Below are 16081 nucleotides of genomic sequence, written 5' to 3' on the forward strand. Positions count from 1 at the left end.
GCACTCTCCCGCCCGTTTGGGAGCTTTGGTATAATCTCCATGGTCCTTACGGAGTCCCCAGCATCCACTAGGACGTCAGAGAAAATAAGAATTTACTCACCGGTAATTCTATTTCTCGTAGTCCGTAGTGGATGCTGGGCGCCCATCCCAAGTGCGGATTGTCTGCAATACTTGTATATAGTTATTGCCTAACTAAAGGGTTATTGTTGAGCCATCTGTTGAGAGGCTCAGTTGTATTTCATACTGTTAACTGGGTTAAATATCACGAGTTATACGGTGTGATTGTTGTGGCTGGTATGAGTCTTACCCGGGATTCAAAATCCTTCCTTATTGTGTCAGCTCTTCCGGGCACAGTATCCTAACTGAGGTCTGGAGGAGGGGCATAGAGGGAGGAGCCAGTGCACACCAGGTAGTACCAAATCTTTCTTTTAGTGTGCCCAGTCTCCTGCGGAGCCGTCTATTCCCCATGGTCCTTACGGAGTCCCCAGCATCCACTACGGACTACGAGAAATAGAATTACCGGTGAGTAAATTCTTATTTTTTCCTGGCCGTGGCTCCATTCCCATACAATGAGGTGGGAGCATGTGCTACAGGCTGCCATGTCAGAAGATGCACGCTACACCAGTTTTTTTCCCCCGGCTAGGGGGACGCACTTACTCATGATGGTACTGTCAGAGCCTAGTGCATGGATTTTTTTGTGCATGAAGTTGTGGGTATGATGGTCTCTGCTTTCGAGACCATCACATATGCCTGGTTTGCACTTGGTAGAATTACAGTGGTAAATTTTCCGTTCTTGCATGGGATGCTCAGTATCGCTTTCTTCCTGATGTTCGTCTGTCCACATTAGGTCATAGTGTTCACACATGCGAATCCCCTAACATCAGGTAATATTGCATCACCTCTGGTTTCCGTTGGAGACACCTCTGCTGATCAGTGTACTACATCTCAGTCATCTTTTTAGCTCTTTCAGGAACCTAGACTGTCCGGCCCGAACGACCAGTTCATATTTAGTCGACCACGCCACGTCGGGTGTGTAATTTTCTGGAAGGTGCTAAGAGCTCAGTAATATTGGTACAGGCAGCCTAAATCATTTCAGTGGTGCTCCTGCCGGATTTGGGAAATTAATCAGCAGACTGCCTCAGCAGATTCACTCTTCTCACTGGGTTTTCTTCTCACTCCAAAGGTCTTCCAACACTTAGTTTGGAAGTATAGTTCTTCCACAGGTGGTTCTCATGGCTTCTCAACATATCTTCAGAATTAAACAGATTGTATGACATCCAGAAATCTGCTGGCCTTTCGCAGTGGATGCCTAAACAGTTCTGTGGGTTTCTCATATATTGTATCGGGTGCTTGGATCAAGAGTGTAATGGTATTCCTAGTTGATCTAGGCTGACCACGCAATGGGGTCTGTTTTCTACTCAAGGTTTTTCCTCGGTTGGCTTTAACGGCTTTGCCTTTGTAACCAAGCTTTTAGAAGCTAAAGGTTTTTCTCTCACTGTAGTATGTACTACTGTGTGCTGCAAGCCTAGACACCAGTTTTGCTTTTATCTTAATTTATTGTCAGCTGCATTTGTTTTTACTTCCAAAAGTCTGAACCGTTTTTTTGTTTTTCAATCATGTTTCATCTGCCGGTGACACCGTGAAATCGTCATCTGATCCTATCGGCTCTCTCTCACAGATTCCATATCGGTTCTTATGTTCAGCAGATCTTCCATGCGTTACTTCGGAGCTGTTTTCCTTATGCCTATTGTCTTTAGTTGGTGTGTTTCGTGTTAGTATTTTGGTCTTCCAACACTTTTTCTTGTCTGCAGGACAAGAAAGTGGTTCTCCCCATGGTTCCTATGTTCCAGCCGCATCTTGTTTTGGCCTTTCACTTCAACCAGGAAATGTTTTTTCACGGTTTCTTTTCTGTTGACTATTTCCCAACACCTGAATATTTTGGCTATTTCTTGCCTACCTCTTATAATTTTCTTGTGTAAGACTTCTGAGCGCTGCACAGATTCTCTGCCGTTCCTTTATAATGCATAACGATTGTTAGATAGCTGTTACTCAAGGCCATGGCATGTTTCCCCGCTTTCTTGGTCACTTAACGTGTAACCATTTACTTAGAAGCTTTGCATTCCCTCCCTCACTCTGTCATGCAGGGTGTGGTACTTAACTGTCTATTCCCTACTGGGTGGTTTGATTATTATAACAGTTTTACTGCTACTCTTTTCCGGACACTTTTGAAGAAGTACTGGAATCATGGGGATGCTCGGGGGAGGAGCTTGGGTTTAAAACTACAGTTTATAAGTGCCAGACTACAGTCCCAACCTGCATACCCATGGTCCCCAGCCTGTTTCAGAGAAAAGGATACAGTGGTAAGTGACCAAAGGTCCTCTTATTAAGCTGAGTAATACTTGAAATAATTGGAGTTCCTATATTAAACAAACTCAGAATGTCAATGCACTATCCAGGCAGCTATGTTAAGAAGCAGATTTTCCTCTGACAGAGCAGTTACAGGGGAAGAATTCAGTTACGCGCACCCGACAAAGCTATTCAATTGTTGCTCCTAAGCTGCCAGCACTGGGGTGGCGAGCTGTAATGTGTGAAAACTGACCCGTTTGGGCACCCAAATGGCACATTTTTGTAATCGCTCCTATTAGTTTAGTTGGGTTTAACCGAGTAAAGCTGATCGTCACGATAACGGGCATCAATTGAATATCGCCCCTGCGATCTCCCGTCACTTTAGACGGGAGGTTGTACGGCAATAACAATTTAATTCCCCCCACTGTGTCATCATTGACCACTGGGCAGACTTGCTTTGTAGAAATGCAAATGAAATTTGTGAATTCATACATATGGTAAAATTATATCATGGCACCACTGACTGCATTCTCACTGTCATAAACAGAGTTGCACTGAAATGTAAGTGTAACACTGCTTAATGTATTTTTACCTTCATGGTGCATGTATAAAATGTATATTTTAATGAAGCTTTAGGATCGTCATCATTTACTTCTTTGTGCCTCTCCCATTCCTTTCTGTGCTTAGGAATGTGCAGTTATGTGTTTATTTGAATCATGTGGGCTTTGGTTAAAATAAACGCAAATCTCATTTGTGAGGCCAGTTTTACCACTGTACTAGTGTGTGAAGGAACATTTAATTAAAGCATATCTAAATTTTGGGGACAATTAATTTAAAGCTTGTTTGTACACACGACAGTAATACTTTACTGAGGGTAAAAAGATTTGTCATTTTAAAACAGACTGCAGAACTAGTTAGCTGTGGTGTAATTTGTGTATGTGGTTATGTTGTAATGTAAAGTCATCGGTTTTATTTAGTTTTATCGTTATCTAGATGTATAGGTGGGTGCCGTGTGCACTTGTTAAATTTTATGTTTGGTTGCAGGATATGGAAGTGCGTGCTGTGTTCCTACGACTCTTTGCACAGATTTTACAAGGATATCGCTGCTGTTTGCAGCTGATCAGAGTTCATCCTGAGCCTGTTATACGCTTTCATAAGGTTAGTGCATTTCCTTTTGATTTAGCTATAAAAAAGTGAAAAACTCTTGTGTTTCAAGCAATATTCATGTAACGCCCAATCATGAGTCCATGTTCCCTGGTGACACAGGTGAACACAAATCACAAGGTTAAAAGGACAAATTGGATACATTTATGGGAAGGAGAAGAACAGTGTTGGGGACAGGAAGATCTCAGATACCTCAGAATACTCCCAAGTGAGAGAATTAGCATAAGACATATATATTTATTAATAAATTCATTAGTTTGCATCTATTAATAATGTGCTAAAAACAGCACTGCATAAAAGTACACTCCACTGATAAAATGCTATTCCCCAAGAATGGTGAGACCTACATTTTTTACTGGATAGAAACTTAATAGAAAACATCCATAAACACTCTTGGTGAAAGTGGTTGCATGCACAGATGCTCAGCTGCTGACCTAGGTGGCGATACTTGTCCAGAGAAACTGCACCTGTCACAGGACTGGTGCATCTAAACACTCACTAATCAGTATTTCATTGACTAAGGATGCTGACATTGGGTGTCTCAGTCCTTGCACTTTCTGGCGCATGGATGTACACATGGGGAAGGACTTTGTAGTGGCATTTGCATAAAGTCACAAACAGTCAACCGCCAATAGACGCAGGCGCGGTCAACCTCTAAATCATAAAATGTAGTACTAAGATTCACATGCCAACACTGTAATGCTATACCCGCAGCAACCCATGCACGCTGTAATGCTATACCGCAGCGAGCCATGCACGCTGTAATGCTATACCCGCAGCGACCCATGCACGCTGTAATGCTACACCCGCAGCGACCCATGCACGCTGTAATGCTACACCCGCACCGACTTATGCACGCTGTAATGCTACACCCGCACCGACCCATGCGCGCTGTAATGCTACACCTGCACCGACCCATGCGTGCTGTAATGCTACACCCGCACCGACCCATGTGCGCTGTTATGCTACACCCGCACCGACCCATGCGCGCTGTTATGCTGCACCCGCGCCGACCCATGCGCGCCGTAATGCTACACCCGCACCGACCCATGCGCGCCGTAATGCTACACTCGCACCGACCCATGCGCGCCGTAATGCTACACCCGCACCGACCCATGCGCGCCGTAATGCTACACCCGCACCGACCCATGCACACTGTAATGCTACACACGCACTGAGCCATGCTCGCTGTAATGCTACACACGCACCGAGTCATGCACGCTGTAAATGCTACACAAGCACCGAGCCATGCACGCTGTAATGCTGCACACGCACCGAGCCATGCACGCTGTAATGCTGCACACGCACCGAGCCATGCACGCTGTAATGCTGCACACGCACCGAGCCATGCACGCTGTAATGCTGCACACGCACCGAGCCATGCACGCTGTAATGCTGCACACGCACCGAGCCATGCACGCTGTAATGCTGCACACGCACCGAGCCATGCACGCTGTAATGCTGCACACGCACCGAGCCATGCACGCTGTAATGCTGCACACGCACCGAGCCTTGCTCGCTGTAATGCTACACACGCACCGAGCCTTGCATGCTGTAATGCTACACACGCACCGAACCTTGCACGCTGTAATGCTACACACGTATGCTACAGGGAGATACATTTTTCCCCAGTGGTGGTTGTTACAATAATGTATCAAAGCTATATAACAATAGGAATGACACGCCCCTTTAATAAGTGATTTACACATATTTTAGTTTAATCATCCACTAAGTTTCACATTTGCTGAGCTTACTGAATCTTTTGCATACTCCTATTGTGTATGTAATTGTATCTGTATCCAACCATGAAGATGTTTCAGGCATCTACCATGACAGTAGTTGACACCACAATGTGTTGCAGGATGATTTTTGTTATAGGTCCTACACACTTGTAGATAATACTGCACGATTTGAACAATCTCGTTCATTAATGAACGAGAACTCGTTCAAATCATGCAGTGTGTATATACCAGCGATGAACGATGCGCGGCCCCGCGCTTGTTCATCGCTGGTCTATCATCGCTGATACATGCAAGTCAATTTGAACGATACCGACATATACAATGTGCGGTATCGTTCATTGTGTATGTATCAGCGATGAACGATACTCGCGATACTGACGATCCTCCGCCCCGCCGCCTGCACGCCACGCCCGGCCGTCTGCACGCCACGCCCGGCTGTCACCAGAGGAACACTCCCGGCCGTCAGTGAAGAGGATCATAGCCGCAGCGCAGCTGCAGCATCGTGGAACAAGAGGAGCAAGCGCGTCTTTTGTAAGTATAGCAGTGTTCCCACTGGCCACCAATGTATAAAACACTGGCCACCAATGACACACTGTCCACCAATTAATTTACTAAAATCAACTGGCCACCACTGCATTATGTCCCCCGGCAGTGTGCATGCAGCATGTGTTCCTAGTGCACAGCATGCATATTGATATGCTGTGTACTGAGAACACATGCTGCATGCACACTGTCTGTGGACAAACCACTGCCCATAAATGTAATATGTCCCCCGGCAGTGTGCATGAAGCACACCCGTGGATTCTACGTGGACAAGGGGACCGAGCCTCGTGTCAACATAGGTAAGTATGTATGAATGTAAGTGTGCATGTATGTAATAAAGTTTTACTGTCACGGTGTGTGTGTACTGTTTTTATTTAGGTATTTTTTTTGTAGTAGAACTACAGGTACCAGCGGGCCCGTTTTTTACCCGCATGCTGGTACTTGTGGTTCTCCAAGTACCAGCTTTCGGGGGATGCTTGCTGGGACTTGTTTTTTGTAGCAGAACTACAATATTCCTTTTCTGACACATGGCTATCAGCCCCCCATCCGCCGCCCTTGGATGGGGGGGACAGCCTCTGGCTTCACCCCTGGCCCTTGGGTGGCTGGAGGGGGGGACCCCTTGATTTAAGGGGTCCCCACTCCTCCAGGGTACCCCGCCCTGGGGTGACTAGTTAGTGATTTAATGCCAGGGCCGCAGGGACCGATACAAAAGTGTCCCCCGGCTGTGGCATTATCTCTCTGACTAGTGGAGCCCGGTGCTGGTGTTAAAAATACGGGGGACCCCTACGTGTTTTGTCCCCCGTATTTTTGGCACCAGGACCGGACGCAGAGCCAGGTGCTGGTTGTTAAAATACGGGGGATCCCATGTCATTTCCCCCCCCATATTTTTACAACCAGGACCAGCTCAAATAGCCTGAGGCTGGTTATGCTTAGGAAGGGGGATCCCACGCAATTTTTTTCAGGTTTTTTTTTTAACACTTTTGTGCCGTCCATGAAGTCGAATCCATGATGCACACTATCGTCAACTGGTCCATTTTTCGTCAGCGGGACTGTCGAATCCGTTTTTTATTGAATATGTTGAATTCGGGTCCCGGTGGGAGGGTGTGTGACTGTCGAATTGTGTTCAATTAAAAAACGGTCGAATTCCAGCCGGAATTCGACCGCAATTGCATATACCCCTTAAAGGCAGAAGCATGCACAGATATTACTGGTTTGTGCATGCTTAACCAAAAATCGCCAGTATAAACCTGGTCTATTATTCTGGCGATTTTTGGTAAGGTTTTCTGTGAAGTGTCAAAATCGCATCCTATTACATTTGCGATTTTCAGTATTTTCACTTGGAAAATCTGTATGCGATTTTGACACTTGCTATTTTTGGATTAAGTAAAAAGATGCGATTTTGTGCAAAATCACATCCTATTACATGTGAATTTCAGCAATCGTGCAAATTTGTGGTAAAAATTGTACGTTTTTCGCAGGCTGTGAATACATGTGATTTATTATTTTATTTTATTTTTGAATGTTTCTAATTTATTATTTTTCTAAAATTTATAATTAAAAATTGTTACTAAAAATTGTGTGGAGTCTTTATTTATGGGTAGTGCTAAAAGGTTTACCAGGTATACACTGCACCAAATAAACTACAGAGCAGATATGCAGTGATTTTAAATGTATGCTGTTAATTATTGTACAAAGAAGACCTGCCCACCTTCCTAAAACCATGCCCAGTATTTAAATGAAGCTGAATCTTTCAAATCTTTCATCAGACATTGTTCAGTGTGTATGCACATAATCGTTGATGGGAAATCTTTCATCTATCATATCTTTCATCTTTTAAATCTTTCGAATCTACAAGTGTGTAGGGCCCATTAGATTTCACCGGTGCTGTAAAAACTGACATTTAATAGGCCCTACACACATGCCGATTTTTTGAAAGATATGAACGATCTCGTTCATAAATGAACGAGAACTCGTTCATATCTTTCAGTGTGGAGGCTCCAGCGATGAACGATGCGCGGCCCCGCGCTCGTTCATCGCTGGTCCCCCGTCGGCTGTGCATGCAGGCCAATATGGACGATTTCGTCCATATTTGCCTGCACTTCAATGGAGCCGCGTGACGGGGGGGGGGGGTGAAGAAACTTCACTCCCCCCGTCACTGCCCCCCCGCCACCGGGTCGCTCGTAAGCCGTATCCGCCGCCGGGCAGCTCGGCGGCGGGTCGGCCAGTGTGTAGGGCCCATTAGTGACCTGAGAGAAAGGCACTCTTGTTTGGAGCACAGTGCTACGCTAAAGTCAATATGGTGACAACATTTCTATAAAAACATAACATTTATTATATATTGCATTTAAAATAAAAACTCTGGTCTTGAGCTGACAGAAAAACCCCACAAATGACAAACATATGTAAATTAAAATCAGAGCTGTGGTCATGCAGGTGTGGAATGAGAGCATATACAAGTACTGAAATTAGACAAGTCAAAGATAATGTTTATTTACTCCACTCAGTGTCACCGCTCGTCGTTAGGGGGTCCTATGATAAATTCACTGCACTGTGCAATGGAGCAGTGACATATGTGATGAGGGATTACTCTGTTCCCACAGATCACTGCTATATAAGAAGCTATAATAAGCTCAGTACATGAGACGGCAAACAGTGAGAACAACGTGTTTTTATTAATTGACCACTCTCTCTAAAAATGCATTATGCGACTCCACTTCAGTGTTCCTATTAAATAGAAACAACGAATGTGTCCAGTCAGGAAATATCAGTGACAAAATGGTCACAGAAATATTGCAGTTATGTTAATCTACAAATAAATTATCCTAGAAGGTGATGTTATATGTAATTTGTAACAAAGCAACATATTGTAAATACGTTTTTATGTAAATGTGTGCTGGAATGTTAAAGCATTCAAAAAGTCACACAAAAATTTCAGATATCCAAGAGATTACTTTGCAACAATTAGTAACCAATATCAATAACTGTATCAGACAAATCCGCAAACAGCACGTTATAGAACAATTATATTGTTTGGTATAGGAGGACAGATGAGGTCAGCAATTGATACTATGTTACTTGAAAAGCATCCATCAGGTGCTGATTCTCTATTACACGTGATGTAAAAAAGACAAGTGAACAGTAAATACCAAACAAATAATAAGCAATGTGTAACCGTAAAGAAAAGGTGAGTATGTCAGCTGGGTTCTGTATGTAATACCGGCGCCCGGGGTGCCGAATGTCACTATCCCGATATCGGCATCCTGAGTGTTTGGAAGCCGGCAGGGTGGCGAGGGCAACTAAGTCACTTGCGGGCTCGCTGCGCTCACCATGCTACGCACGCCACAGGTTAAATATGACATGATAAATAATCAACACTTCCACAGTGTACGACACAATTTGTGACTGTAATCACTTTAAATTTTTTAAAGTGATATTAAATCTGACCCTACCCATGCACCAGCACCAGGATCGGAATAAACAAACTTACAGAAATATAGTAAAGTCAGCAATCACACTAGTGTTACGATCCTGATGCTCAGGACAGGGGAGATCTTATGCAGTGAGTCCAGAGCACCAGGACGTGATGCTGGGATAGGGAAATGGAATGGAAATAGCCCCTAGCACCCTACCTCCGTTGTCTTACCCGTGTTGTCAATCCACGCCTGAACGACTATGGTTTCTTGGGCCCACGGCAGCCGCGTTTGAAGGGCGGATTAGGTCTGCCCAACTCCGATGCCCCCAGGTCTTAAAGAGAGACAAAGCGTGAACTGAGACAGGGTAATAACAAGGGGACCTCTAACTGAAACAACCAAGCTAGGGGCTACTAACTACCTGAAAACTAAACGTATGTGCGGCACGCCGCCAAAGGAAAAGAACTACAAAGGATACCACTGTCCACTCCCCCACACGGCACCGCTGAGTTCCGGGGAGGACAGTGAAAGTGGAAACCTCCGCAAAAGCACCAACTCAAAGAAACGCAAATACTAAGCGGCCTAGCCCGCAACACGTGGCAGAAGCCGCTACTCACGAAACCGGGCGAGAACCCCAGATGACAGTAACAGGTTCACAAGGACCATAAGGATTCCCAGGACCGGCTTCAGAACTTCAGAATACAAGAGGGCAGGGAGCAGGATCGACCAGATGCAGCTGACCAGGAACAAACTTCTACAAGGCAGGAACAGCATACAGGAAGCTATCACCGGCGTTTGTGTGTGACACTGAGGAGGCATATAACAGGGAACCCTCCAATGGCAGTACAGAGCCTAATTGATAAATGTCGTGCAGCTGCCTTGCTGCACGACCAGGTGAGTAATCTTATGGCAACGGGGAACGCGTTCCACCTGTGGCGTCCCCGTTGCCATGGACCCGGCGGCCCTGCACGGCGTCCTAGCGTTGCCAGGGACCCGGCGGCTATCGCGCGCACGGCGTCCCGGCGTTGCTAGGCGCCGTGCGGAAGCAGGGAGAGAGAGAGGCGCGGCGGCCGTGACCGCTGCTCTGTCAGGGCACGGCCGAACACCGCTGCGCCTAACAGTACCCCCCCTTGAGGAGGGGTTAAAGAACCCCTAGAGACGGTTTTCTGAGGAAACTCCTGAAAGAATATCTTCTTAAGTTTAGGAGCATGTAAATCCTTATCCAACACCCAAGACCTTTCTTCAGGGCCATAACCTTTCCAGTGGATTAAAAAATAAAGCCGGCCACGAGAAAGCTTAGAATCTAAAACCTTCAACACCAAGAACTCTTGTTGTCCCTGAACATCCACTGGAGATCTACCCTGGGAAGTCCTCCGAGGAAATCTCCTGGAAGAAAAATACTGTTTCAAAAGGGAACAATGAAAAGTATTGCCAATTTTGAGTGATCTCGGCAAACGTAGCCGAAAAGCAACTGGGTTAACTTTCTTAATGATAAGGAATGGTCCAATAAATTTGGGTCCCAATCTATCCGAGGGTTGTCGGAGCTTGATGTTGCGAGTTGACAACCACACCTTATCTCCCACCTTAAAAGTGCAAGGACGTCGAAGCCTATCAGAAAAATTCTTTTCTCGGAAGGCAGCTTTCTTCAGGGCAAGGTGCACCTTTCTCCAAATCGTTCTGAGATGGGAGGTTAAGGTCAACGAGGAGACTGGAGAATGAGGGAAAAAAGAGTTGGCTCTAGGATGAAAGCCAAAGACCGAAAAGAATGGGGACTCCTTGGTGGAAGAATGACAAGAGTTATTATAGGCAAATTCAGCTAAAGGAAGAAATTCAGACCAATCATTCTGAAGTTTGGCCGAATATAACCGTAAATACTGTTTTAACGACTGATTAACTCGTTCGGTTTGTCCGTTAGATTGTGGATGGTACCCAGATGTTAAAGAGAGTTTCATATTTAATGGGGCACAAAAACGTTTCCAGAAACGGGCGATGAATTGCGGACCCCGATCAGAGACAATATCCCTGGGCAACCCATGGAGCCTGAACACATGGCGGAGAAACAAGACTGCCAACCCTTGAGCAAAGGGTAATCGGGGAAGAGCAATGAAGTGAGCCATCTTACTAAAACGATCTACTACCACCCAAATGACTCGAAATCCGGCTGAAAGAGGAAGGTCCACCACGAAATCCATGGATATATATGACCATGGCCTGAGAGGAACGGCTAAAGGTATGAGTTGCCCGATCGGCATCGAACGAGAAACCTTATGCTGTGCACAAACCTGACAGGAATGGACAAATTCCCTTACATCTTTAGAAAGATTAGGCCACCACACCGAGCGAGAGACTAACTCCAAGGTCTTAGTGATACCTGGATGACCAGAGACTTTGTTGTCATGAAACTCAGCTAAAACAGTGCCTCTCAGAAATTCAGGGACGAAGAGACGATCAGCAGGAGTAAGTTTGGGAGCCTGCCGTTGAAGCTGGACTAACTGAGTAAATAAATCCTGTGTGAGGCCTGCCCGGATGACAGATTATGGAACTATGGGGGTAGTAGCAGGATGGTTATTGTGAACCGGAAGAAAACAACGTGACAGGGCATCAGCTTTCGTATTCTTGGAACCGGCCTGAAGGTGATAATAAACCTGAAACGAGTAAAAAACAATGCCCAACATGCCTGCCGAGCATTAAGCCGTTTAGCTGACTCAATATACTGCAGGTTCTTATGGTCAGTAAACACTGTAATGGTATGCCTAGCTCCCTCCAGCCAATGCCTCCACTCCTCGAAAGCCCATTTAACTGCCAGCAATTCTCGATTACCAACATCATAGTTGGATTCTGCGGAGGAGAATTTCCTGGACATGAAGGCACAATGGTGTAATTCCTGAGACTCCGGATCCTCCTGAGAAATGATAGCCCCCACTCCAACCTCTGAGGCATCTACCTCGACTATAAAGGGGAGCTCCGGGTTAGGGTGCCTGAGAACAGGAGCCGAGACAAAGGCCTGCTTCAAGGCCAGAAAGGCAGACTCCGCTTCAGGCGACCAATTGGAAGGGTCCGCTCCTTTTTTAGTCAATGCTACTATAGGAGCGACCAAATCAGAAAAGGTATGAATGAAACGCCTATAATAATTTGCAAACCCTAAAAAGCGCTGAATTGCTTTTAAATTCGTGGGTTGCGCCCATTTAAGGATGGCCTGGAGTTTTTTCGGTTCCATTAAAAACCCCTGGGGAGAAATAATATACCCCAAGAAGGACACTTCTGTGATGTGGAAATCACATTTCTCCAGTTTAGCGTATAAATTATTCTCCCGTAGTTTTTGAAGGACCAGTCGCACATGGGAAATATGTTGTTCCATAGACTCAGAGTAAATCAAAATGTCGTCTAAGTAAACGACTACGAACTTCCCTAGAAAGTCACGAAGAACATCATTAATGAGGTCTTGAAATACCGCAGGAGCATTTGACAGCCCGAATGGCATCACCTAGTATTCATAATGACCCGACTGTGTGCTGAAAGCCGTCTTCCACTCATCCCCAGATCTTATTCGGATGAGATTGTAAGCTCCTCTAAGATCGATCTTAGAGAAGATAACGGCAGAGCGTAACTGATCAAACAGTACTGAAATCAAGGTCAAGGGGTAGGTGTTTTTAGCAGAAATTTTATTCAGAGCCCGAAAATCAATACACGGCCTGAGCGACCCATCTTTTTTCTCAACAAAAAAGAACCCTGCACTCAAAGGAGATTTCGAGGGCCTAATGAAGCCTTTTTTCAGGCTTTCCTGAATATAATTATCCATAGCCGTGGTTTCCGGCCCAGACAGGGCATATAATCTCCCCTTGGGTAAAGTGGCACCTGGGATTAAATCAATAGCGCAATCATAGGACCGATGGGGAGGCAGAATGTCCGCATTACCCTTGGAGAAAACATCGGCAAAATCCTGATATTCCAAAGGAACAAGTTCTGGGGTAACTGCCGCAACCCGGACTGGATGGGAAATACACTCCTTTACACAAAAGGGACCCCATTGGGAAATCTCCCCAGACCGCCAATCTATGGTGGGATTATGAAAGGCAAGCCAGGGATGACCCAAAACTACTGGAACTGCCGGACAATGTGTAAGGTAAAATTCTATTTTTTCTGAATGTAGGGCCCCCACTGTCAGTTGTACTGGAGGTGTGCGGTGAGTAATTACCCCATTGGAAAGCGGACCACCATCCAAGCCGTACATGGTGATACGTTTATCCAAAGGTATCTGCGGAACGCCTAAAGCCTTAGCCCAACCTAAATCCATAAAATTTCCTGCAGCTCCACTGTCGACGAAGGCCGACACCAACGAACTGAGGCTACCAAAGGAAATCTTTTTTTTTTTTTTGCAAATAGATTTTATTGAAATTTCAATTGAACGAAAACAGGAAGTTGCAGAAACATTTGAATAGCTTCTCAGATTGTCAGAGGTACATCATCTGGAGAGACTTAACACCGTGTATAATAAAAGAAAAGAAAAATAACTGTATAGGTGGTTGTCCTCTTTCCACTAACGTATCATACTTCCAGATAAAGAAAAATATATAGAGCATAAAGGAGTAAGAACCATAAACGTTTCATGAATTACAACTTCTTGATGCAAAAGGGAGAGAGTAGAAGTAGGAGAGGATAGAGGAGTAACGAGATACAAAGAGAAAAATAGAAGGGTAGGGGGTAGTATTACTCTCAGTGTAGAGGGGGAGAAAGAAAGGTAGCTTAGAGAGATAAGGTTTAGGAAGGGGGGGGGGGGGGGGAGGTTTTCTCTTCCTGTCCTAAGGGGCTTAAAGCATGATTAGTTACATATGGCAACTGGAGATAAAGGGGAGGGGTTTCTCTTAAAGAGAAGATTTGTAATGGGTTGACTCTTTGTATTCCAGCCATGGGCTCCAAGTAGCTATAAAGGAGGTGTTTTTCATTTCTAGAGACAAAATGAGATCTTCCATTGCCATATAGTGGTCTAATCGGGCGGACCATTCTTTCATAGTGGGGGGCACTGTTGATTTCCAGTGAACTGGGATCACTGCCTTAGAGGCACTTAGAATATGGCGAAGTAGTGATTTCTTGAGATGATAACTAGGTGTACGCGTGAGATTTAATAACCAAAAGCTAGGGTGGAAATCTTTATAGGAACTAATAAAGAATCATTAGAGGAGATTAACTGCAGACCCAAGTGAACCCCCTCACAATTCACTTGGTCAGAGCGTTTCCCGGCTTATTCGGGCAACCACGTGCGATATGTCCCTTGCCACCACAATACAAACAAAGACCAGAATTTAACCTTCTGGTTCTTTCCTCTGGGGACAGCCGGGAGAGACCCATTTGCATGGGCTCCTCGACGTCCTCAGGGAAAGTATACACACATGGACTAGGCCTAAAAGTTGTTCCTCTTTCAGCCCTCCGCTCTCGGAGACGACGATCAATTTTAATAGCGAGCTCCATGAGTTTGTCTAGTGTCTCAGGAGCGGGGTACTGAAGGAGACTGTCTTTAATAACTTCAGACAAACCGAGGCGAAACTGACTGCGCAGGGCCGGGTCATTCCAGCCACAGTCGTTCGACCAACGGCGAAACTCGGTACAATACGCCTCTGCAGGATTTTTACCTTGCTTAAGGGCACGCAGGTGGCTCTCAGCAGATGCTTCTCTATCTGGGTCGTCATATAAAAGGCCGAAGGATTTAAAAAAGGCGTCTACTGATAACAAGGCAGCATCATCCGCTCTTAGCCCAAAAGCCCAGGTCTGTGGATCACCTTGGAGTAAAGACATCACAATCCCGACCCGTTGAGACTCAGTACCAGAGGAACGGGGCCTTAAACGAAAATAAAGCTTACAAGCTTCCTTAAAATTAAAGAAATCTTTTCGGTTACCCGAAAAACGGTCAGGTAAATGCATTTTTGGTTCTGGAACCATACTTGGGGAGGCTCGCAAAAGATCTTCCTGCGATCTCACCCGAAGAGTAAGGTCCTGAACCATCTGAGTTAATTCCTGAATCTGGTTGACCAAAAGCTGACTGGGATTTGGCCCTAAAACTGCCGGATTCATGAGGCCGAATTTCTAAGCCCACCAATACAAAGGAAAAAGAATTATACCCCTTTTTGTGGGCCGGTGATAATGTTACGATCCTGATGCTCAGGACAGGGGAGATCTTATGCAGTGAGTCCAGAGCACCAGGACGTGATGCTGGGATAGGGAAATGGAATGGAAATAGCCCCTAGCACCCTACCTCCGTTGTCTTACCCGTGTTGTCAATCCACGCCTGAACGACTATGGTTTCTTGGGCCCACGGCAGCCGCGTTTGAAGGGCGGATTAGGTCTGCCCAACTCCGATGCCCCCAGGTCTTAAAGAGAGACAAAGCGTGAACTGAGACAGGGTAATAACAAGGGGACCTCTAACTGAAACAACCAAGCTAGGGGCTACTAACTACCTGAAAACTAAACGTATGTGCGGCACGCCGCCAAAGGAAAAGAACTACAAAGGATACCACTGTCCACTCCCCCACACGGCACCGCCGAGTTCCGGGGAGGACAGTGAAAGTGGAAACCTCCGCAAAAGCACCAACTCAAAGAAACGCAAATACTAAGCGGCCTAGGCCGCAACACGCGGCAGAAGCCGCTACTCACGAAACCGGGCGAGAACCCCAGATGACAGTAACAGGTTCACAAGGACCAGAAGGATTCCCAGGACCGGCTTCAGAACTTCAGAATACAAGAGGGCAGGGAGCAGGATCGACCAGATGCAGCTGAACAGGAACAAACTTCTACAAGGCAGGAACAGCATACAGGAAGCTATCACCGGCGTTTGTGTGAGACACTGAGGAGGCATATAACAGGGAACCCTCCAATGGCAGTACA

At 45.7% G+C, this 16081-nt stretch overlaps 1 protein-coding gene across 8 annotated transcripts in view; it reads left to right on the plus strand.

The window, feature by feature from the left end:
• Window positions 1-16081, plus strand: part of SBF1 (SET binding factor 1) — a 421239-nt gene that overhangs the window by 170346 nt on the left and 234812 nt on the right. For all 8 annotated transcript variants that reach the window (XM_063926659.1, XM_063926653.1, XM_063926655.1 and 5 more), the window contains one exon: window positions 3391-3504. In XM_063926659.1, coding sequence (XP_063782729.1) covers window positions 3391-3504 — 114 coding nt within the window. The remainder of the gene's footprint in view (window positions 1-3390; window positions 3505-16081) is intronic.

This window comes from Pseudophryne corroboree, chromosome 6, assembly GCF_028390025.1.
Source record: "Pseudophryne corroboree isolate aPseCor3 chromosome 6, aPseCor3.hap2, whole genome shotgun sequence".
Classification (NCBI taxonomy): Eukaryota; Metazoa; Chordata; class Amphibia; order Anura; family Myobatrachidae; genus Pseudophryne; species Pseudophryne corroboree.